At 42.7% G+C, this 24,219-nt stretch overlaps 1 protein-coding gene across 4 annotated transcripts; it reads left to right on the plus strand.

Moving 5' to 3' along the window:
- Window positions 1-183: 183 nt before the first annotated feature.
- usp10 (ubiquitin specific peptidase 10) lies at window positions 184-22,786 on the plus strand. Of its 4 annotated transcripts, none has more exons than XM_086025619.1 (15): window positions 184-468; window positions 8,676-8,744; window positions 9,289-9,334; window positions 9,979-10,038; window positions 11,991-13,163; window positions 15,157-15,248; window positions 15,800-15,909; window positions 15,991-16,046; window positions 16,105-16,220; window positions 16,548-16,647; window positions 17,695-17,875; window positions 19,100-19,265; window positions 19,789-19,933; window positions 20,197-20,262; window positions 21,186-22,786. In XM_086025619.1, the coding sequence occupies exons 1-15, from the start codon at window positions 448-450 to the stop codon at window positions 21,371-21,373; spliced, it is 2,589 nt and encodes an 862-aa protein (XP_085881745.1). In that variant the 5' UTR covers window positions 184-447; the 3' UTR covers window positions 21,374-22,786. The 4 variants fall into 4 exon arrangements, with proteins under 4 accessions (XP_085881745.1, XP_085881746.1, XP_085881747.1 ...); XM_086025620.1 differs by having other exon boundaries at window positions 185-468; window positions 16,117-16,220; XM_086025621.1 differs by lacking the exon at window positions 9,979-10,038 and having other exon boundaries at window positions 185-468.
- The last annotated feature ends 1,433 nt before the right edge of the window (window positions 22,787-24,219 follow it).

A 24,219-nucleotide genomic window follows, 5' to 3' on the forward strand; every position in this document is an offset into this window, starting at 1 on the left:
ATATTTCAGAATTCTTACTTTTTGTTTAGTTTTTGTTTGTTAGTGTGATTTTTCTCATCTAAACTGGGTGCCTTAGCTCAACCAAGATTGTCAAACAAAACACTGATCTTTGGGTAAGTAGATTAAGTAGTAGAGCTTTTATTGTGAAAGCCCAAGTCGCCAGCGGAAGTCTGCGCGGTTATTCGTTGGGCTCCCGCTGCCTGGCCAAACCTCCCTTAACCGCCTAGCGAGCGAAGAAGACGCTGGACAGAAATGGCGGTGACGGCGAGTCCCACGGCATGAGGTTGCTAAATGCCTTTTACATGGATCGGAAACATCTGACTGCTGGAGAAATGTCATCGTCGTCGCAGTAGGACACCCGTCGAGGCGGCCACGCTGAGCTCCTCCAACGTCTCCCCGGCAGAGTTTTCGTCTTGTCCGACGAGGAGAGCAAATCTCACCGGGAGCATGGCTTCTTTCGGCAACCAGGTAGTTAGCAAGCTAACGTTCCTTTTAGACCTCGCAGCCGCATAAACGTTCGACGAACACTTGTATTTGCACTAGAGTCGTGTTAAAGCGACAAGTCGGCGGCATGGAGGTGTGGATATCATTTAAAAACTTGGCCTCTGCTGTTTTTGGAAGTGTAAGTGTCGAAAAGTGCTTGCTAATGCCCCCACTAAGCCTCGTTGGAACAGCACCAGCAAGCATGGTGGAGCTAACAGGCCCCACACTCCTTTCGTCGTAGGGGCTTATACGGATTTTCTCAACGCCTGTGGGAATGACTTTAACGGCTCTTTACCAATTCACCGTGACACTTTGAACGGCGAGGTTACGCGAGTGTCCGCTATTGATTCCGAAGAGTCAAGTGACACCGAAAAGTGCTGCGTGTTTGTATGGCCCACTTGCTCCGGCTAGCTTGGGGCCTTCCTCGAGCGCAAGTTACCCACCACTGCTTCCTAGAGCACATTTGCTCTCCACTATGCCGCAAAATAAGCGTTTTGTATATTGTTTAGTAGTTTGTTGCTACATTTAAATAACACATTCCCTTATAAATACACATTAACGCTGACTTATGTGGTAGACAAGTTAGCAGCTGTGCACAGGTGGCGAGGTTGAACGTTTTCAAGAGTACAATGAAGTATTAAAAATAAAAGGTTTAACGTTCCCTTAGCTCGCTAGCGTGAATTGCGACAGTTGAACTGCCCTCCGTGTTTGTATGTGCTGCATATGTTTTATATTTTGTGATGGGTGTCATCGCTGTGGAAGTTGAGGGGAGGAGTGACTTGGTGAAGCCGACGCATCGCAACTCTGAACTTTATTCGGGTCTCTTGAGGTGAGGGTTAACCCGAAACAAGGTCCACTTGCAGCCTACGTCCAAAGTGACACCGTGTTCCCGATTGCGAGATATTTAACGACTGTGGGTAGGATGAGTTCATGCACATTCTGGGCATCGTTGGACTTCATCGTGGAAGTTGAACAGCAAAGTTACCTTCACCTAACCTTGTTGCCGGGGTTCTCCAAACGCTTTCACCCGAATACCTATATTTGAAATGTGCACATAAGTTAATGATGGAGAACATGACTGACATTAAATTGCAGCAAGCACGAATCAAAAGCTGTAGTGATAGATTCTCAATGACTCCGTTTACATGCAGCCAATAAACCTTTTAAAACCTGAATATTGTCAGTATTCAGGGTTGTAAATGCGTGCAATAACCCAAATATGCCCTTATTTGGGTTTTTAATATTCAGAATATCACGCCTGGGTGACTCCCTTTCCAACCCGAATATACGTGCATGGATACGGCAATCAGAATACGACGATTGCATGGGACGCTCTGTGCATGCTCAACCGCAAAGAACCATGGTCTTTGTAGTTCAGGAAGTGCTTGTATGCATGGTGTTTGGTGTGCAACCCACCGGAAATAAAATATACATATAGTGATAAACAAAGCAGGCGAAAGCTAGACTAAATACGACTCCACACTTTTAAAGCAAAGAGGAAACCATCTGCATCATTCGTGCGGTGAGTGACATGAATATGATGTTTTATTGGTGGAAGCAAGTGAAAAGCGGAGATGGCGTGAATTGCGTCATGCCGTCCTTGTGTCGCCGTTTCAATCGACTTATTTAAATGCGTGTGGGGATAACTCTCTACGCTCAAGTCATGCAAACGGGTTATTCCGAATGACTCATAAATCAGATTTTTGGCCGTAACCCGAATATTGACTGCATGCAAACGTAGTCAATGTTAGCGATGTGACAAGACTTCCCAAAAATGAGTCTGTTAAATGTCGAGTCTCTTTGGATGGCAACTTCAACCAGAGTACACCACTCTGAATCTTAAAAATCAGATAATAGGTTGTGTGCGTATCGGAAAACGCTTTGCCTTTTGTGTTTTTGTGATGTACCATTAAAAATGGTCCAAATGCCTTCAAATTAGAGTAAAACAGTATAAATGTACTTTTATTTTCACGATATTCCCTTTTATTCTGGGAACCCCTTCCCGAATTGGCTGACAGTTTTCTGTCCAAAATACCCACCAATAAGCTTTGTGCGGGACGAAATTCTGATGCATTCTCCAAGTCGAGGCATTAAAAATACTGTGAAATTTCAAGCTTGCATTAAAAACTCGAGTTAAAGAACTCAAATGGAACATTGCAAACACAAGGCAAGCAATCATACCGAATTACTAATAAAAGGTAAAATATGGAAAGCATCGAGCTACAAGTACGTTTTTTTTTTATATACAAATAAAATAGAGGTAATAATTCCAGTGCGATCTGAAGGTGCATGGTGATCAGTTTGGAAAATGTTGACAATCGAGGGAATGTGATATTAACGTTTCCCTACCAGGGTGGAATTAAAAAGCTGCTTGGCATGGAGAGGTAAGGAGGAGCAGGATAGTGACAGCAGCCTGGTACTGAAGCTGCTCCTCTGTCCGGAGACAGTGCTTTGCAGTGGATGCTGTGGTTTGCCCATGATGGACAAAAAAAATCAGCATCCATCTTTTTGCCACGTATGTCAGGCGCTTCAACTCCAGAGTCTAGAAGCATCCGCTTTCTTCGATCCTAGCACATGACGTAATACGTGAGGGCACATGTTAATGTGAATTCCGAGTCCAAATCTTAAAGCAGCCCTCAGGTGTAGTGTTGTCAGTTATGAACTCTGCTATTAGGGTTGGTTAAACAATGACTATGTTTGCATCCAGTTAGTAACCCTTTCAAAACCCGAATACTGCCAATAATTATTCAGGTTTTGAAAGGACATGTAAACGCGTGCAAAAACCTGAATATCCTAATAAAAAACCCTTTCTAACCCAAATATTTGGTCATATGAACATGATCGGAGTACCCCCTGCGAAGAGACATTTGTTTGTGTTCTGCGCTTGCTCTATCCGCAAGGAAACTTGGACTTTTGAGTTCAGGAAGTACTAGTATGCGGGGCAATGTCACTTACTTGCCGTGGCGAGAAGTGAAGCCACCAGCGGCCGTCTTACGTTGCCGCTCGCTATGCGAGCCTATCTTGAAAACAGTGATTTCCTCTGTGGCGTTGTCAATTTTTTTTTTCTGTCTCAAAAATTACAATGTGCATCCAGACGTGTGTGTATATAATTCCGTGCGTCTGGCTTACAACTCACTGGAAATACACAATCAGAAGTAAACAAACATAGCGAAACTCAGACGCAGCACAGAACCAGACTTTTGGAGCGAGGAGGAAAGCGAATTCTTTAATACTGTGGTGAGTGACATGAATAAAATGTGTTTTATTCACAGTAGAAGGTTAGAAGTGGAAACAGTGTCTGTTTGCATTGTGACGTTATCCATATTTTGTGTTTTAGATCGGCTTATCCCAAATAATCACAATTAACATGTATACTGAAGTAACTATCCGTTCATGCATGTAAACGGGTTATTCTGAATGTTTCACAAACCAGAATTTTGACCTGAACCCGAAGGTTGACTGCATGTAAACATAACAGTGTTTTTCCTGTGTTCAAAATTACGCGGCGGCCGCCTACAGCTAAATTTGTGCCCGCCCCCAGCAAGAGCGATTGATATCACTCAACACAGCAATGTATTTTAACTGCAGTTGCAGCGTTCACCACTATAGAGGCGCTATATCAACAGCAGTGCACCGGAAAGACCTGATGCAACTACCGAAGAAGAAACAAATCAATTCGTGTTCCGCCCTCCACCCCGCCCTGCCGCTCAAGTGCACGGCAGCTCGCCCCCACTGGCAGCTCCTCTCGGTCAGCCCTGCCGCTCGCTTTGTGTCGGCAAGAGCGGGCCGCTGTGGATACTCTGGATGTTCACTGGGCCCTTCCCACAGATGTCCACAGCTGCGGCGCCCGCTGGGACCCCCCGGTGGCAGCAGTGGCCCTTTGCGGGGTCTGTGATCCCACCCGGGCCGACCCGGCGGGCTGTCTTGCCCGAAGCCTAGCCTTAGAACTGGTGCGGCTCCGGAGGACCCCAAGTCAGAATCGGCTAAGTACGTCTAATGCCAACAAGTTAAACTGGAACTAAAACAGTCAATCAACACACAGATCCGGCTCATATTTAGCTTATAAATATCATATATCATCATATGTGTACATACAAGATACAGCATATGGTTCCATAGACTATTGACTGTCGATTAGATATATTTTCCTTGCTTGCCCTAAAAATGCAGCATTTGTTAAATAATATAGTTTAAGAAATTGTTTTTTTGTCTGGTTGTGAGATGTGTGGATAAAGTGTACTTTCAATTTAATGTCGACACCTGATGTGTGTATGTGTATAGTTTTATTAAATGAATGCTTTAACACGATAATTCGAACTATTAACTGAAAGGGAAAATGTGTAGAATGTTTTGATTTTTCAATGATCATTTAAAAACCCACTATTCATTTCAACAATATGCAAAAAATATGCTCTATCACATTAATTTTATATAATTGTAGGTGAAGTGATATCTCTATATCACGTAGTGCGTGCCTCCTCTACAGGAGGCTGCCATGTTTCGCTGCCATCTTTGTGCTACAGATACTCGAAGGAGACAAAATTGGCGAACGTTGTTCCTGACTACAAGATGTGTAACAAATACAATGCACTTACTTCATGACTTGAGGAAATACTAGAAGTCGTTTATGATGACATTTTTCTTGCACCCCTGCTGAGGAAACTGTTGGTAGGCTTGCGATGTGTGACAATTCCTAATTTAAAGACTTGTTTACATCCTCAGTCTGAATTTGAGAAGTGGCATCATTGGAAGAATACACAGCCATCATGGACAAATGCTGGTTGTTCTAAAAGTCGTGGCCAGGAACTTGTACACAGAGTAGAAACCCACACTCGTGAAAACTTGACGTCCCTCTCTCTCGAGGGCACCTCCTTTGGTGGAAGCTAACTAATTAAAAGTTAATGGGATTTGATTATCGGGACCAGTGGAATGTGTGCATACATGTATTTGCAGCTTCATACCCATGCGTGATTATTGTACGCATTATTCAAAGACCTGCCAATGAAAAGGCTTGTAGTCAGATTAGGAACGTAGTAGGGTGGCAATTTACAATTATTTTCATAATCAATTCAATTAGAATTATTCTTTTTGATTAGTTGATGAATTGGCTAAAAAAAACATTTAATTTCCATCCCTTTATTTAAAAAAAAAGCAAGACATTTAAAATTTACAGTGTAGGAATGCACATCAATTAATTATGATTCAGTTACTGATTTGGTCCCTACCATGCCCTAAAATGGGCAAACATGTTGAGTAAATGTCTTACTTTGAAAAAAGATAATCATAGAGCTTTCATAGAGGACACTAGAAATTTGACTATTTACTGTTGAGAGGTTGAAATTCCGAGGATTTGGACAATTCGGGTAAACAAGGTCTGTAAACATTAATTGATTATTGAAATTGTCATCAATTGATTTGATGATAGATTAGTTGTTGATTAATGGTTCATATGCATTTTGCAGAGCATCTTTTATAAGGCTTCTACGCCACCTGGCTACAAGGTATGAGTCTGGCTGGTCAACTGGTATGGGTGTTTTCGGCTTGTATCCTTTTTTTATTTTATTTTCTTGTTTTTATTTATAGTTTTATTTTTTGTCCAAGACATCCGACTGCACTGATGTATCCCTGAATTTCACCCGCTGTCCACAAAAATGTTTGCTTTGTGCTTCCCATATTAGGAGGTGGGTGTTAGTCCGAGCACGGAATTCTTTAACTGCTTCTGCCCCCAAATTGGCAGCGTCTCTTTTCCTTCCTTCCTCACACCCTCCAGAGTTCATGCCGGGTGGTTATTGTCACTCTGTTATTACATGACACTAAAATGCAGGCACATTCTTGCTCCAGAGGTTTCAACAATTACATTAGCGCTGGAGCTTTCCAACCCTGTGGCAGGTGCGTGCACATTGTTGCAATGGAACCATTTCAAAAGCATATTTTACCCTGAGCTTGATGAATCTTCAAATCCATGAGATCACTTGAAACGTTTGCATACCATGTGATACCTGCTCATCAATGTGTGATCCTGTTGTGTCAACGTGTTGCCCTGGCTGAAGTGGTAAAATGATGCAGATGGCTAATTTGCTGTAATCCTCAGTGGAAAGCAGCAGCAGAGGCAGCTTAGCGAGGTACGTGTGGCACGCCTACAGAGGAAAGCAAAGCGACAGTCACCCCGTTGTCATTGTATTAGCCGCCCGAAGCCGCCGGATTACGGCTGGCTATTTGTCGTTTGTCGGAGTGCAATTTCAGCAATGCGGGCTGTCACGTGGGGCCTCGTTTGCAAAGAGTTCTATATGCTTGACTTGCACTTTCTTTTTCTGTGTGCCTCCCCGTTCACGCTCCGCTGTTTTAGCATGGCGATTGAACCAGTGGCGCGGCTGGTGAGCTGGTGTCACCTTTACGCTTTGCCTGCGTGTATGGACTCTTTGATTGCTTCTCTCCGTGACAGCTGAAAGGCTATACAGTGCATTTTAAATAACAGCATCAGTAGTAGTGGAAGGGATGATTTCATGCATTTGTTTCAATCAACTCGTACTCAAATTATACTGTAGTACATACATCCTCCTATTTTCAAAACTGCTTATTCTGTGTAGGGTCATGGAGGGTGGCGCCACCTGTCAAGGTACACCCAGGAATGACTATTTCATAATCCGTCTTTTTCCTGGTTTAAATTAAAGGGACAGTGTGTAGAATGCTTTCATTTTTCAGTGTTCATTAATTTAAAAAAAACCCACTTAATTTCTATAAAATGTGGAGGGTGGAGCGTCAAGGTACTCGCAGGAATGACTATTTCATAATCAGGCTTTTTCCTGTCTTAAATTAAAGGGACAGTGTGTAGAATGCTTTCATTTTTCATTGTTCATTAATTTAAAAAAACCCCACTTAATTTCTATAAAATGTGGAGGGTGGAGCGTCAAGGTACTCGCAGGAATGACTATTTCATAATCAGGCTTTTTCCTGTCTTAAAGGGACAGTGTGTAGAATGTTTTGATTTTTCAGTGTTCATTAATTAAAAAAACCAAACACTTAATTTCAATAATGTGCACAAAAAAAGTTCTCTCAGAACAACGTATGTTTTTTAGAATATAACCATTGGTCTAGTATTGCTAATTATATTACATGGGTGGCTGCTACGCTTACCCAAAGGAGAGACAATCACCGGATGACAAATTTGCTGAATCAATGACTACAGCATGTGCAACAAATGCAATGCACTTACTTTCTCACTTGAGGGGATACTAGAAGTCGTTTATGATATGTTGCTTGCACCTCTGCTGAATAAAATGGTCGGCTCGCGAAGTGTGGTCTGTCTGAGGCACCGTAGTGAGGCACGCGCTTCAAATTTAGGACATTGCATTCTATTAGTTCACCACTAGATGGCAAAAACAAAAATTCTACACTCTGTTATCTTTAAAGTCAGGTGTTACAGACGGACTTCTGATGGACTGACAGACTATCACTATTCGTTTGGCATGTAAAATGATGGACTGACAAACGACAGACCAGCAACATTTGGTAAAATGCCCACCTTTGAATATTAACATGACCAAACCATTATATGACCAATTCAGAGTTTTCAATGAATCTCACAAGCTTTTAGAGTTTGGGAGGAAACCTGAGTAAAGGAACACGCGTCAAAAATTCCAAGCCAAGTCAACCATTTAAACCAGGATAATCTTACCTCATTCTTTGGATCATATAATTAAACCAGTTAAGGGAGGTCAGTTGCACGTTCAGATATAAGTCGAAATTTGGGGTCCCGTCGTAAACCGAGCACCCCCCTGCACTGTGCCCTGTTGAAAGAGATTTTCATCAATGGAAAACAAGCTGCTATTGTACTTTTTTTTTTTTTATATTGATACTATAAGTGTTAATTGGCAGAAAACCTGGGGGGGCCTACAATGTCTTTTTTTTTTTTTTTTTTTTTTTTTTAAATGTTGAAGGTTTATGTTTAACCTGCCATGACTCAGCCCTTGGAGTTGATTTACTGGTAGCTTTGCTCAGGCTCGCTAGAGCTGCTACTGCTACTAAAATCCAATTTTTAATCATTTCCTAATGCGAGGACACTTTGTCCTCAATTGTGCTTTTTTATTTGACCTAATTTCAAAACAATATCATTTTGATTACAGCATCTAATTGCATACACTTGTCAAATGTTGCCTCTCCATATAGCTCATGTTTGTATTTTGTCTCCGCAGTATATCTTTGGGGAATTCAGCCCAGATGAGATCAATCAGTTCTTTGTGACTCCACGATGTTATGTTGAGGTAAGGAGGGTCAACATTATTTCTGAAATTGTTTTTGTGAAGAGGAAATGGTTCTTGATTTATGTTTTATGTACACTCACATTGTAGTAGCTGTACAATACTGCTCTAAATCTGTACGTATGTTGTATTGAACATTTATTGTTCATTGAAAAAAAGTCTTACACCACACCAGCAAACAAATGTCACCAAAAGTATCTATACTGAAGTAATGATCGCGTCTCAATTTACTCACAAATTTACGGACAGTTTTTAATCTGGGCTATTTAATTGAATGCAAAGCAATTTTCTGTAGTGTAAATAGTAACTGGTGCATACATTTATACAATTAATACAATTAAATGTTATGAAATGTGCTCTATAAATAGTATTGTATTGTAAATGAAATTAGATAACTTCCCTTGGAACACACGATCTCTCACTTGGAATCACTCGTCTACAATCATGCATCCCGAGTGTGTTATTTCAGAAGATCACTTGTACTTTTTTCGTGTCTTTCTATGTAATGGTACTAATGTGAGCTTTCCACCCCCCTCTTTCTTTCCAGCTTCCACCATTCAACGACAAAGCACCATGTGTCAGTCAATCTTCCGGTATGCACATTTAACTTACACTTTTTCCCTTTCCTTTGATTTATATTTGATGTCATTGATAGTGGCCAACATAATAGAGTACAGCCCCGCCGATTTGTGAGAAAACCTTGTCCTTCTAGAATCTTTTATAATTTTTTCCCCCCATCACATATCTGTCAACATAGTCCTACATGTTAATTTAATACTGAGAAAATTAGTACACACCAGCAAACACTCCAGCAAAGCTAAATTTTCCCCACCAAAATTTAATTAATAAAACAACCACAGGTGAGTCAAAATGTAATCAACATTTTGAGAATTGTTCTTGTTTGAGAAAAGAATAAAAAGCTTACTTTGAAATTTATGTTGAGCACATATCTCAAAGACTTTTGGCGTATGCTATATCAAAGCAGGCTTTGAATTTGCAATACTATTTATATCCCAGGCTGAGATGGTCTCACTAGACTGGGAAAGTGGGGAGCGTTACATTTTTAGTATGCATCTGTACAAAAATGTATTTGCGATTAAAGATAATGCGTTTAGGTCTTTTATTTTAAGAATATATTCAAAGACATCCCAAATGAAAAACACCTTTTATAAGATACATAAAAAAAGATGCATATTCAAATGATTGTTGTTTAACTTGATTTGTATTGACTATTTAGGAGGTTACTGCACTCCTGCTGTACCATATATAATGGAGTCAATGGGACTGCAGGGTTGCGGTGAGTGGAAGAGCCCCAAACACCGTGGCTTGGCTCGCTGCTGTGCGTTTTGCTGACAAATTAAAAAAAAAAAAAAAAAAAAAAAAAAAAAGAAAATCCAGCCCTTTATATCTGGTGGCTTCCTAAACCGTGTGCCTGTATTCTTTCTCTTGCCTGTTGGTCAAATCTGTAGAGCTTTGCATGCTCAAGATCCTCTTATGTATCGTATCTTCTCTTGCATTAAAGTGCATTTCACCGCTGCAAGGCCCCAGGGTGATTTTCCATCTATTTGGGAAGAATTAAATCTAACAAATTGACATATTGACTGAGCGTGTGTTTTTTTTTTTTTTTTGTTGGTGTCTTCCTAACACCAGTCGATGGGGTTCAACTGCATTGTACAATTGTGGCGTGTGATTTCAGTCCGACTAACACAGCGGGCCTTTTCTTATCTGAGCAGGTAACTGCAGTCTTCACGCCTTGTTGACCATTGGAGGACACTGCTTTGTGTACTCTGCGTTACCAGTTTGCTTAGTCACTACAATGAAGCCGTTTTCCTAATTTGCACGCACTAATATTTCCTGTTTGTTCACTTTTTCATTTGGCGCCTCACATTTACACAGCAGCCTTGCACTACATTCTAATTACAGAAATGCACATTGATTTTGTTGTGGTTAACTTTAGTGTGTGACTTGAAAAAAAATGAGTTTATTCAAATCTGAGGTAGTTTATGTGTATATTCTAAACTCATGCTATCATTTATCTTTCAACCTGTTGTCATTGTATTACAAAATATTCCATCTCCAAGAAAAGTCTTCACTTTTCACATTTCTGAAATACGTTTAAGCCTACCAGACAGTGCTTTTGGTTTGTTGGGCGATGTACGGGTGTATCTCAATAAATTAGAATATAAGTGATTCAGGGATTGGACAAGTGGATTATTTGTAATCAAAATTCATTTAGTGTTGTAACCCTTTAAGCAATGGATATTTGACCACAAATGGTGAATCAACGCAGATCTTTTTCCTCTGTGGAAAAAGAGATTAATAATACAACTCAGTTGTTAAACTGATGTCTGTTTGTATTATACTGCCCCCTGGTGGCTGAGGCTTGCACACCAAAAAGAGCATAATAGATTAATGGCAAGGCAGCACAGTACTAATTTTGATTGTAATATTAGCCTAAAGGCCTCTTTATACTCTCGCGGGCAACAGTGGCTACATTGCACCGCGTGACCGCATTGTTGCACAGCATGTCAGCGGTCCCTCTACAACACAAGCTACGCACACGACAGAAATTATTGCGCGTAGAATGCTGCGCCCAACATCTCTTGTAAGTGGCCCTTTTAGTCACATGCTGTGATGTTGTTCTCAGCTTTCGGCTTGGTTCCTCAATACTCAAAGCCGCTTTGTTTTATTTACTTTTCACCATGGAGGAGAGGCTCCTCCCTATGTTGTAGCTCGTTGCTGCTGCAGAGCAAGCTTTCTTGAAGGCGGCGCCAGGTGGTATATGCATGCGTAAAGACGCCTACACGCGCCCATACCACCAACGCCGCCACCTTGATCAATTTAGCAATACAGTTAAATGCATCATCTAGTCATAGGTCCCTTTGTTCTAGCAGGCACGGTTTCCACTGTAGTCTCCTATTCCTTGTTCCGGCAAGTAAAAACGAGGTAAAAGAAAGGCAATTTGTCTCAATACAAATGTTGATTGCCACAAGTTGGGTGATTGCGAATCTACACAAATGTGGTGAAAAAAACAACATTTTTAGTCAGCACGTAGTTTTGAACAAGAGTACTGATTAAGATAACTTATACAATATTCAAATTTATTGAGATGCATCTGCATCTACGCCTAATTGCATATTTTGGGCTTTTTGTGTATTTGTGTATGCTGTATTCGAATCCAACTTATTTGTTCAATTTATCTCTAAATTTGTCTAATTGATTTGTATGTCTGTATAATGTTATCTGCAGGAGATGACTATCAGCGCATTAAGTTTGGTGTTGATGAGGTCATGGACTCCAAGCCCGTCGGTGGGATGAACGACACTCTGTACAAGGTGTCGAGCACTCTGAACCCACAGGCTCCCGAGTTCATCCTGGGTTGCCAGCCGGCCCAGAAGACCCAACAGACGACGACCCCGGTGAGCGACGTCCCGGATGGAAGCCACTTCAACTCTGAGGACGGGCCCGACTCGGAAGCTTTGGCCCTGGACAATCATCAGGTGTGCCAGGACATGGACGGGTTGCCTGGTGGCCTGGGACAGCGAGAGAGGAAGAAAAAGAAAAAGCGGCCACCGGGGTACTACAATTATCTGGACCCATCAACCGGCACCAACAGTGCCGCAGATGGGACGCCTGTGACAGCACTCGTGAATGGACACGCACTCGGCGCCTCGCAACACGGTGCTGAGGATGCAGACTGTAAGACTTTATCGGGGACCAGCCTTTCCTCTCCGAGCGCCGTCCCCACGGCGAGAGCTGCTCCGACGGCCGCACCCACTGCCAATCAGAGGACTTGTGATAGCCCTGATGACTCGTCGTCGGACTTAAAAAGTGGGACGGCCTCTTTATCGGATGGCACCAATGCAACTTCCCCCTGTTCGTCCTCATGTCAAAGCAGAAGCATGACTGAGGGATCAAGGACTGCAGATGAACAGCCAGATCAGTTGGCTCCACAGAGTCCCAATCTTTCAGATAGTCCACGGAGCCCCCGCTCCAAATCACCTCTTCCTGCTTCTGCTGCTATGACTACTGAACCCGAGGGAGCGGAGGTGGCAGAGAGTAATGGATTGGCACAGTCCGGCACTCCTGTTAGTGCAGATGGACACAAGCAAGACTGTGAGAGTGACGATTTGACCCAGCAGGCCTCTCCGCACTGCGCTGCCCAAACGACAGTGGCGGAGTCATCGCATCCGCCTGCTGTTCCGGCCGCGCCTACTACCAACCCCCCCAAGTCTTGGGCTAGCCTCTTCCACAACTCGAAGCCGCTTCCTGGCAGCCCTCCAGCCTTTGTGGAGGTTAAGAATGCCGTGGAAGTCGTTGGCCCTCCCCTCATGACACCAGAGCCACCCGAGGAGAAATCTGTTGAGGTCAAGGAAGGCCCTGTCCATGTATCGGAGGACCCCATGGCTCCTAAACTTGCAGGTATTCCGCGAAAGATGCTTCATGTGGCTGCTGTACAAAAAAGGCGCCCTTTATGGAAAGCTGTTTGAGCGTTTATCCCATATCCTTTATATCCAACGTAAAGTCCATACGCTAGTAAGGTTGCACAATCAATCCAGTTTTAATTGTGATCATGATTTGGGCTGCCACAATTACATTGACCTGATCGTTGGCAATATTTACAATTTAAATGCCGGCACATCTCTGCAGAATATTTAATCGGCATGTTCTCAACCAGTAGTCAGCCAACCACTAAGACGGGCCAAATCGTGGTTAAGGTTGTATTAAGCTGCCTAAAAAACAAAGGAGATGTTTCCATATATACTAAGATAAGTCTGGGTAAGTGTTTGAGTAATTTATTTGTTGTTTAATCATTTATTCTAAATTGTTAAATGATTTATTTTAAAGTATACTTTCACAGTAAAAACTTTGTTTTGTATTCTATATGATAGTTGAAAGGTAGTGCAGTAGAAAGTAACCCAAACATGATCATTTTGATCTATAATCACAATTACAATGTGTACAGCCCTGTCTCTAGTACGCGTTTTGACTTCCAGAATAATAATTTTGCGCACTTTTAGAAAGACTAACTAGTCATGTTTTTCTACTACTGCCTTCCATTATTGTGTGACATTTCTACACATTACTAGGACAACTTTTGACATACCAGTAGATAAACTTGTTACTCGTGAGACAACTGTGCACTAGTTGACATTTGTGTGCTACTAGTACTACTCGTGAAGCAATAAATGTTAACTAGTAATATTTTGCAGTCTCAGTGGTAGTACTAGTACACATTTAGTCAATCTTAAGGTTCGTGTACAAGTACACATTCACCATACAAGTTATAACAAGTAATGTTTTATGCTGCTAAGAGTTCTATTAGCACACTTAAGCATTTATTTAATTTTGCCAACCATCTTAAGGCCCAAGTAATAGTATACCATTTGTCCCCACTAGTGATGCAATTGAGCACACTCATGAAAGGTCTGTGTCTTACTCTTGTTTGTTTTCCCCCACTACTGTATGACTTTCTGCACACTATTTCAACAACTAACTTAGTAGTGAGCGCCTCGCATTAAGAAATGCAATATCGTTTTGACCACTTGATGGCAGTGTTTATCCAGGCATATGAGCCACAAATCAGAGCGGGGGAAAATAAGTTGTTTTTTTGGGGGGAGCGCATAATAACAGGTGTGTATGCTTAAGTGTCGTCTTTAGTTAATCCTCACTTGGATATCTTGGAAATGTGACAATAAGGACAGATAGAAACAAACTGAGCACTTTTCTTGGAGTTCTATTGCATACACCTGACATACTGGTTGCATTGCAGGCCGCAATGTTTTTTTCCAGTGTGTCAAATGACAAAATGTTTCTGCTGCATGTTGAAAACGGGACAAGACAATGCCTGGCAATCAAGGAAATGTGTCCTCTTGCTTGTTTTTATATTCCTCGTCTGGAGTGTTTTCACATTCGGGAAGACTTACAGCCGGCTTTAATTTTACTCTGATACCCAAGAACATATTTGTAGACATGAACACAGAACAGAACTTAATCCTGTTTGTGTTTTCAGTTTTACATAACTGTGTGGCAAACCAGATGGTTTTCGTGATTGACGAGTGAAATTGTCCCATTATGGTTCTTGTGGCTTTCTTAGTGAGTCTTTGGTTTATGAATTAGTTTTAATAACATAACTAACAAGTTGAATTTGGTACTCATTATCCCCCGCGCCCCGAAATCATCCGCTATGTCACCCTGTCCACGTTACCATGGGGGCTGTGTTCTAATGGCAGTCTCCCTTCCTAGGCGTGGTACAGCATAACCTTTCTCCCGTTCAAACGTCTCTCATGTTGCTGTCACAGGAGACACGGCTGGAAGAAGGAACATGTTACAAATCGTCAACACCTGATTGCATGCTACTGATGGTGTGCAAGGAGCCTGCCTGTTTAAGATTGTTGTCTGTTTGAATCCCCAGAACTTATTGAGAATGTGAAGTTGATACATAAACCAGTGTCTTTGCAGCCGAGAGGACTCGTCAACAAAGGCAACTGGTGCTACATCAACGCTGTATCCTTTCACCATTTGCCTTCATAAATGTGTATAAACACTATTTAACCCTTTTCCTTAGTGGCACTGGACTTTTCCTAGAGCACTTGAAAAAGAAGCTGTAACCAAGTGCTACCATGCATTGTAAAGATTGCGCACAAAACATAACATCACCGATAATAGCAAATTAATATTAAATGGATAAAGTAGAAGATACAATAATGTCTACTTTAAATATGCTGCTCTACAAACTAACTCCTGCGGTAACTTGTTTGTGTATTAGACCAAACAGCCAGTCTCGTTTATGCCCGCCTGGTTTTATTCACCTGTGTATCCACCTGTTGCAATTCATACACCACAACACAGTGAATTTGTTGACAAAATTGAAATCACGTTGTCAGTACCTCAGTGTACATATTTTTTTTTTTTTTACGACAGTATTTTTCTGATGATATGTCGTGCGATTTTTCTAATAAAATCTGTCCTTGGCTCAAATGTTGGGAAACGCTGATCTCATCAATCAACGATCTTTTCGCCCTGCCAGTTTTTCTTTCCTGACTCGAAGTCCTCAGACTCTCCAGGCCCTGATCGCGTGTCCTCCCATGTATCACCTGATGAAGTCCATTCCGCTGCACAATGAAACGCAGAGACCGTGCACCTCCACGCCCATGATAGACAACTTGTGAGTAACGTTGTCATCCTGCTGTGGTGTTGAGTTAATGTGCCTTTGCTAACTGATCGCCTTTTGTGCCTTACGATCAAGTGTGAGGCTGGTGAATGAGTTCACAAACATGCCGGTGCCTGCTAAACCCAAACCAAGTAAGCTGCTTTTCCTGAAAATGGTTTGACTTGATGCGCTTGCAACACTGACCAAAAGTCTTGTCCACAGCCGTTGGTGATAAACTGGTGAAAGACATTCGGTCGGGCGTTCCCTTTGAGCCAACGTACATCTACAGACTCCTCACGCTCATCAAGTCCAGTCTCTCGGAAAAGGTAGGCAACCTCAAGATCTCTGACTTTGTTGTATAAAGGTGTTGTGTATTTGCATTTTTTCTGAGATCTCTGGAACACTCAGTCTTAGAAGCCAGTGTTCTTAGTTTTCCAAAATGTACATTTTTAATTAGAATTTGACAAGGCACGCAAATGAACGCACTGAATGTGCTGAATCCAACAATACTCAAAAGGTATTTTCTTGCAAATTGTATGAAAACAACACAGTTAATGAGTGCAGTTTGTATGCGCGCACACACCTTGACTCAAGAGTTTTCTTTGACGGTCGGCATTTTTTGTGTGTTTTAATTGGTGCCGATGTGTTGCCAGGGTCGACAAGAAGATGCAGAGGAGTATCTTGGCTTCATTCTCAACGGGCTGCACGAGGAGATGCTGGCTTTGAAAAAACTAATCTCACCTCAGGAAGAGAGTAAGCACCTTTGACAGACACTCGCGTGTCAGCTGGCACAGTGTGTGAAACCACTGTGGAATTTGTTGGAAATGTTCATTTCACAAGAGGACAAGGTGGCACTTTTCAGTAAATAAGCTAGGGATGTTCCGATCAGGTTTTATGATACCGACCATGAGTGAAATCGGCCGATACCGATCACATGGAATATCTGCATATTTTTCCATTTATTTATGGTGACTGCTATTATGCATTATCATCTGGAAAAAAACCTGCCAAATTATTGCCGTAATTTTGACAAAAATCTATATATATATTTTCAAAAGCATGAAGAAATACAAAACAGTTGCTGGCACAATACAACAATTACTCAGTCACAAAGATAACTGAAAAACTTAAATTTAACCAGCTTTTAGTAACACGTACTACGCTGTGTCCGCCTTGACTTTATTCAATGCAGTGAGCCCCGTAAACTCACCATAGTCTCCCAATTTCTTGCTTCAAATGTTGGATTAAGTTGGTTGTGTTGAAACTTTTGGCCACAAGGTATCTTCATGGCATATACAGTATTACACGACGCAAACTCCACACACAGCAGACAATGCTATGTTCACACCAACTGCGGTGGTCGGAATATTCGATCAAAGCCTTTTATTGCCACTCAAAATATCCGATCACCCGCAGCTCATGCTTGGCAGCCTTGTGTTGCGTCCCTGCCCTCTGCTCGCAGCGGAGGCGCGACTGCGTTAGGGAGCCTTTCTGGCGGCGCGTTTCAATCGGAGTCAATGTAGCTTGCGCAGGCGGTTGCGCGCAGGGCGGCGCGAGTGATGCTTTTGGACGGAGGGACGTCGTCGCTTATTAAACAAATCAACTTTTGGGCCATTTCGTCTCGCGGCAGCCATGCATGAGCTGCGGGTGATATAAAATAAAAGGCTAATATTCCGATCATGTAATTTTTCACGAAAATTGGCCGATCATGATCGGTGCCCGATCGATCGGAGCATCCCTAAAATAAACACATAATAATGTCAAGTGTTTACAATCCCCCCGCTCATTTGTTTTGAGCAGAAGCGCCCACACCCAACGGCCCAGAGTCCCTGCCAGGTGTGGAGGATGGCAACGCCGACAAGGATGAAGAGGGGAGTGAGGACGAGTGGGAGCAAGTTGGCCCCCGCAACAAGACTTCCATCACTCGCCAAGCTGACTTTGTCCGCACACCCATCACTGACATATTCGGAGGACATATTAGGTACGCAGACCAAACCAAAACTAAAATAGCAGCGTTGCGTCTGTGAATGTCTCATGAGAGTGAAGGCGTGTGGTATCCACCCACAGACACACTTAACCTCTGGCCCGCTTGAAATGCAAGACCCAGAGTGGGCGAAGCTGGCTTTAATAACTGGTTCTGTGAGCTTCTGGTCTGGCACAGGCCACATTATTTTCTCAACATTGTTTGGAAGCAGAAAAATAGAACGTGGCGGGGGGGGGGGGGGGGGGTGAATATGTTTGTCTGCTCATTTGCTCTCTGTGGTTATTTTGGGAACTCGTAAATGTTCATGTATTGTAGGGAAGAATTTGTTGCCCAATGACAGTCTGGCGGGGTTCCAAAAATTGACTAGCTCATATTATTAATTCCGGTTCATTTGGGTGTTTATTTTGTATGTGCTGAAGTAAAGAAAGTTAAATGAAGAATTTCATAGTCATAAAAGAAAAGTCTTTTCCACTTACTCTAGCCTACTCATTTCTGCATGCTCACAAATGTTCAAACTGGGTTCCGTCATTTTGTAAGCAAGGCTTATAATGCAGACCAGTGGATTGGACAACATTGCGAGATTCTGCCGTCCGATATCTTTCACTTGGGACTGTTGCGGGTTTTGTGCCTTAAACTGTTATCTATGGGATATTACATTAGGAAAATCCATTTGCCTGAGGAGGGGGATGGTTTCATAAACAAATGCCAACAGCATTATTCACTGTCATTCAAATGCAGTGGCATCTTTTGTGCATGCTGGGTACAAAAAGTTTCTTAAAATTGAAAATCTCTGCCCATTGAATTAGTGCATACAAATCAATTTACTTTGGCAAGCACTGTAAACAACAAAGTGTCGCCCTAACATCTTGATGTGAAACAAACTACAGTATATTGTTGAAACATGTTTGTATCCGTAAGGGGTGGCCACTTGATTAGGGATAGAGCGATGGACCCCAGATGGGCTTGCCACCTCCTTGGTTTTGCACCTGACTGCTTATATCCTGTATTCAAAAGCGCTTTATTTGAAGAGGTAAACAAACATGTTACAAAAACCCCCCAAAAGATCACTCCGGTAATTTGGCGGCAGTCGGCAAACACACAAAATCCATGTTTTGTTTTAACTTGCCTACCTACCTTGAGTGCAAAAACCAAAAGGGTGGGAAAGCCCACTCCTGTGTGACCCGAGGTGTTCTCTAACCTGGTGTTCCACTTGTGCGTCAGGTCGGTGGTGTATCAGCAGAACTCCAAGGAGTCGGCCACACTGCAGCCCTTCTTTACGCTGCAGCTCGATATCCAGTCGGAGAAGGTCCGCACGGTCCAGGAGGCCCTGGAAACGCTCGTCGCCCGAGAGTCGGTTCAGGGCTACACTTCCAAAAGCAAGCAGGAGGTATGAAAGAAGTACCACATGTGGATGCTACGTGCTGTTAGACATCACTTGTACCACTGCTGGTACTATTCTTGGCTTGTACGCTGAGTTTTAGTTGGCTCATTTGTTCGTAAGACAAGAATGCAACATCCTTTCCAACCAGTTCTTTGTTCATTTTTCACCAGAGGGGCTGAGATTTGTTGTTGTCCTCTAATTGTTCTTGAACATATGCCGGGTGTAGTGGTGCTGCTAAAGGTTATCTTCATTTTGGGTTGACTTCAACCTGCTGCAGACACACAACGTTGTGTGTCCAACGCCTCCAAAACACCAAAATGATTTACGAGTTGTCACTTGGCGAGATCAAAATGTTCTCTTCTGTTCTCTCGTCTTGCCTTTCCTCTTATTTGCAACATTTTTTACTGGGTTTTATCTTAAGTTCCACGCTTATAAATCTGCGTCACACAAACTCTTTTTATGGTCTGGGACAAATCTTGTTATCCCTACAATTAGTCGTGATTGCACGCACGTTTGTCCCTCGTGTCAGATTGAGGTCAGTCGGAGGGTGACGCTGGAGGAGCTGCCGCCCGTCCTCGTGCTCCATCTCAAGAGATTTGTCTTTGAGAAGACTGGAGGCTGTCAGAAACTCAACAAGATCATCGAGTACCCCGTTGACCTGGAAATAAGCAAAGGTATGACCATTTTAAGAGACCACGGTCCTAGTAAAACCTTTTTTTTTTATGTTTTATTTGCCAGACACCTCAATCAATCAGAGCTTTATTTACTCGTACAAATCTTGAATGTAAATGTCTCTGGCACGGGGCAAGTATTAGGTAGTCTCTACGTTTTAAGTACACGGCGGTATTCAAGCACTGGCGTCCACTTTACTGGACAGCAATAGTACAGGATGCAACTCACAAGTTTATACTAAGTCTTTCATGTGATATCCTTGCAGACCTGCTGTCTTCTGGAGTGAGGAGCAAAGTTGTGAAAGGCCAAAGAACGTACAGGCTCTTTGCAGGTGAGCTCAGGGGTTTTGTTTGCTTTGGAAATTGCAATTCTACTTTGTATTCATTTTGTAACAGGTCACAGTTTTATTTGGCTTACATTCAGATGGTGTTTTGGGAAAAGTACTTGTCAGCATTGGCCAGAAATGATCTTTCTTCCATATTCAGTGACACTTGACCCACCCCAATATATGTGAAAACACAGATAACAGTGCATTTGAGCTGATATTTTTATTGGCCTCTGAAATTTGACACGTCATTGGCACCCTCCTATCCTATTGATTTTTATTTTTTTTATTTTTTAATGACCAACACAGCACACTGCAAACATCGATCAACCACCACCCGCTGCTGTTTGAGCATTTATTCGACAATTGTAGAAGGACTATTGTGCACTAGGAGAACAGCTATCTTAACTCATTCAAACCATTGACATTTATTTGTCTTTTCACAGTCCAGCCATTCATTCCCAGGAACTTATTTATATTTTTTTTCAAATTTTTTCAAACATTAGGGTGAAAGAGGGTCTGAAAATGATTGGCAGTGAATGAAGTGTTTTTCCACTACTGCCTTTCACCACGGTACTATATTTTTCCAACTTTGACCACACTACTCATGGGCATTTTGGTGCTACTATTTGGGTTCAGGAGGCTTCCGGTGCGTGGCACGTCTATTCTAGTGTTAATCATGCATCACGGTAGTTTAGGTAGTGCAGGTAGGCCATAAGTGACATGAGTGTGGGGCGAAAAAAAAAACATTACTACCATTGTGTTTGTCTTACCAGTGAGGACAAAGAGCGCACTTAGTACTTGGACCTTAAAATCCGTATCAAACAAATGCTCAAACGTCTTTGCATACATGTTACTATTTACCATCTTGCTCAAATTAAATGAGTAAAGAGGCATTAAGACGACATGTTTCACTTTGTCCCTGGCAGTGGTCTATCACCATGGGAACAGCGCCACTGGCGGTCACTACACCACGGATGTCTTCCACATCGGTCTTAACGGCTGGCTGCGCATCGACGACCAGGCGGTGAAGGTGATCAACCAATACCTGGTGGTCAAGCAGATCGCAGAACGCACCGCTTACCTGCTGTACTACCGCCGCGTTGACCTCTTGTAGGCGCACGCGCGCACACATGCACGCACGCACATTGGCAACGAAGCAGGCGACATGCATACACTCACAAATAACATACCTAACACAGCTCCCCTCATCTTACACGTGACACACACAAACACACATGCGGAACATATGATGAACAGGAACACTGCCCGACTTTGTTCTCTTGCAAGATTTTCCTCCTCTTCCCTTGTGTCCATGCTTCCTTGAGAGCCAGCTTTTCCAGCACCCCTCCCCAAGAGGAGACACAAGTTGCATTCACCAAGAATTCCTTGCAACAGCTCGCTCTTCTCTGTGCACCACTGCTGTCGTTTTCTGTTCTTCTTCTCGACAAAAAAAAAAAAAAAAAAAAAAATGGAAAAGAATCGGCGGTTCAGATGGAGAACTGCAAACTGGACTGCTGGGGTATCTTCTCTCCACTGAGCGGAACCACCAGAAATGATCAGTGTTGGCCTTTTTCATTAGGAGAGCCGCAGTGAAAAGGCCCGTTTTTGAATGAGCGCATTAACCGGGCCAATCACCAGCATCGTCAACATCATCATCCCAAGCCTGCTTGTCTCCTCCTCTTACTCATCCAGGTACAGGTTGAGACCTCACGCACAGCGAGGACTGGGCTACACGGAATCTGAAGTGAACACTCTCTGGGTTTTTATGTCTACAGAGTATCTAAACAAAGTCTTTATTGCGCTATAGAATTTAAGATAAGCTTTCTGTGCACAAAGTATGATAATGTGGCAGGCATATTTGCAACTATTTAGACTAAAATGTCAAAAAAAAAAAAAAAAAGGCAGAACATGCAGTCCTTAAGGACTTTGCTTGTTTTTAGATTGTTTGCACTGGAGATGGCAACGTAATCAAAAGATAGAATTCACTGCAAGAGCTGCCCTCGTTTACTTTGTACATTTCCCGTTGGATCCATTTGTTCTCTGTGTCACCCCCTGTGTCCAGGTGGCTCTTCGGTGTGTCTGAGCCACTGCACCCATCCAACACCCCCCAAAAACTCAGCTGCGGGGGACAGCCTTAGGTTCGATCTGTGATCTTTTCCCCGCCCAAATTGGGCGGGCACGTCTGGAATGACACGTTCCCGCTGCGTGTGCGGTTAAAAAAAAAAAAAAAAAAAAAAAGTAGGCGACACAGCGCTGGGATGTGTGCACACACAAACACAAATTGAGATAGTGTTCGCTTTTGTTGAAGTATTTTGTGGGTTTTTTTGTGTTTTTTTTTTTTTTTTTTGCATAATTCATTGATTGTCATTTGTTTGTTCAAGTTACTAAAATGTCTTTATTTCGGTCACTTATTGGACGTCCCCACGCTCATTCCCCCCTTCTGACTTCTGCGTGCGATTTGAATTGGATGTTTTCAAAGGAAATGACACAGGCTAAAGCACAACGATGAATAAAGATGAAGTAGTTATTTGTTCCATACTTCATTTTCTCTCACTAGCACAACCACTTCCACCAACATCATCACATCTTGCACCAAGCACCCAACGGGTTATATTATTCAAATGCACACCATTCCCCCATAGCGAACATTGATTGTCATTTAAAGCCTCTGTGAAGTGAAGACATTTTTAGATACCGTAATACATAAAACCACACCCTGCTGAAAAATCTTATGTCTACACATCCCTACATGTTTAGCTGTAATGGATCAGCTGAAAGCCCTACGGTGGATGGAATGTATCCCACCAGGTCATTACGGGGCCTTTGCACACTGGACGAAGAGGTGCTCGCCACCAGCTAGCTTTTGAACCAACAGGTAACAATAACCAAGTAACTCCTAGTTGGACCAGATAACCAGTGATTTGAACGACTGCGGGCTGAAGTGCGTGACTGCGCACCATTTGAGCCACGCCCAAGTTATTGGGACAACTGAAATGGCGCAAAACGCCACCGGTATACCTCTACACCTCCAGTTTTATATAGTTTGGATCTCTGAATTCACTTTACAGGGCCTTTAAGTTTAGACAAGGTAGCTCCTGAATTCAACACATATTTTAAAATGGATTTAGTGGGTTTTGACTTGATGTCATACCACTTTTGTGGGTTTTAAAGTTTAAAACCGTTGCCAACTAAACCAAAGGACAACCATATTGGACTTGTTTTCAACTTTATTGCTGTCTTTATGTCCTCCGCTCAAATTGTGCTGCAAGCTTTGTATTGCGTTCTCTCCGAACTGTGACATCGATCTTCATTTGCATATTTATTCCTCCAAGAAGAAAGGAATGTCAGGACATTTGGACTTTGAAACGGACGACGTGAGCTTTCCGATTGCTTCGTGTGTGTCTTGGGTATGAGCTCCTAAAACTGTCTGCTGGGGTAATACAACAATCTGTCTTTCTAATTTCGGGCCTCCGCCGTTCTATTTTGTTTGTTGTTCGAATAAAGGATTGTGCAAAAAGCATTTTGCTAATACTGTAATGACATGGAGACAAATGTGGCTTGTCATCTTTCAAATGCCGCACAAACAAGGCCAAGGTTCGGCTCATTGCGCACACCGTCAACGTGGTGTTTGTAGCAGGTTGGACGCTGGTGGTGGTGACTGGCTTGCCTCGTGGTGCGCTTGGTCCTGCGGTGCGGCTCGCCTTGCCTCTGCATAATGGAAAGCAGACCCGTCATTGAAAAATCTGCTTGGCCTGCTTGTTTTCAACCCCTCCTTCCTCACGAAATCTGGGCCGTCCTCGGAAACGTGAATGCTTTGCTCTGCGGCCGATCGTCCACGTTAGTCAAGTGGAATAGAAAACTTGCCTTTGACTACAGTATGATATTTCTGAACACTACTGGGATTACACACGTTGTCCTCTGTGCAAAACTGCACAATTGACCTCTGCGTATAGTTGTCAC

This window comes from Filicampus tigris, chromosome 3, assembly GCF_054856515.1.
Source record: "Filicampus tigris isolate MCC_2025a chromosome 3, RoL_Ftig_1.0, whole genome shotgun sequence".
Classification (NCBI taxonomy): Eukaryota; Metazoa; Chordata; class Actinopteri; order Syngnathiformes; family Syngnathidae; genus Filicampus; species Filicampus tigris.

Bases quoted from the DNA above. Each gene is read 5' to 3' on its own strand.
- usp10 (XM_086025619.1), top strand. From the start codon at position 448: ATGGCTTCTTTCGGCAACCAG. The intron at 469-8,675 runs GTAGTTAGCAAG...TTGTCTCCGCAG, and splicing joins TGGCTTCTTTCGGCAACCAG to TATATCTTTGGGGAATTCAG. The intron at 16,047-16,104 runs GTAAGCTGCTTT...ACTGACCAAAAG, and splicing joins GCCTGCTAAACCCAAACCAA to TCTTGTCCACAGCCGTTGGT.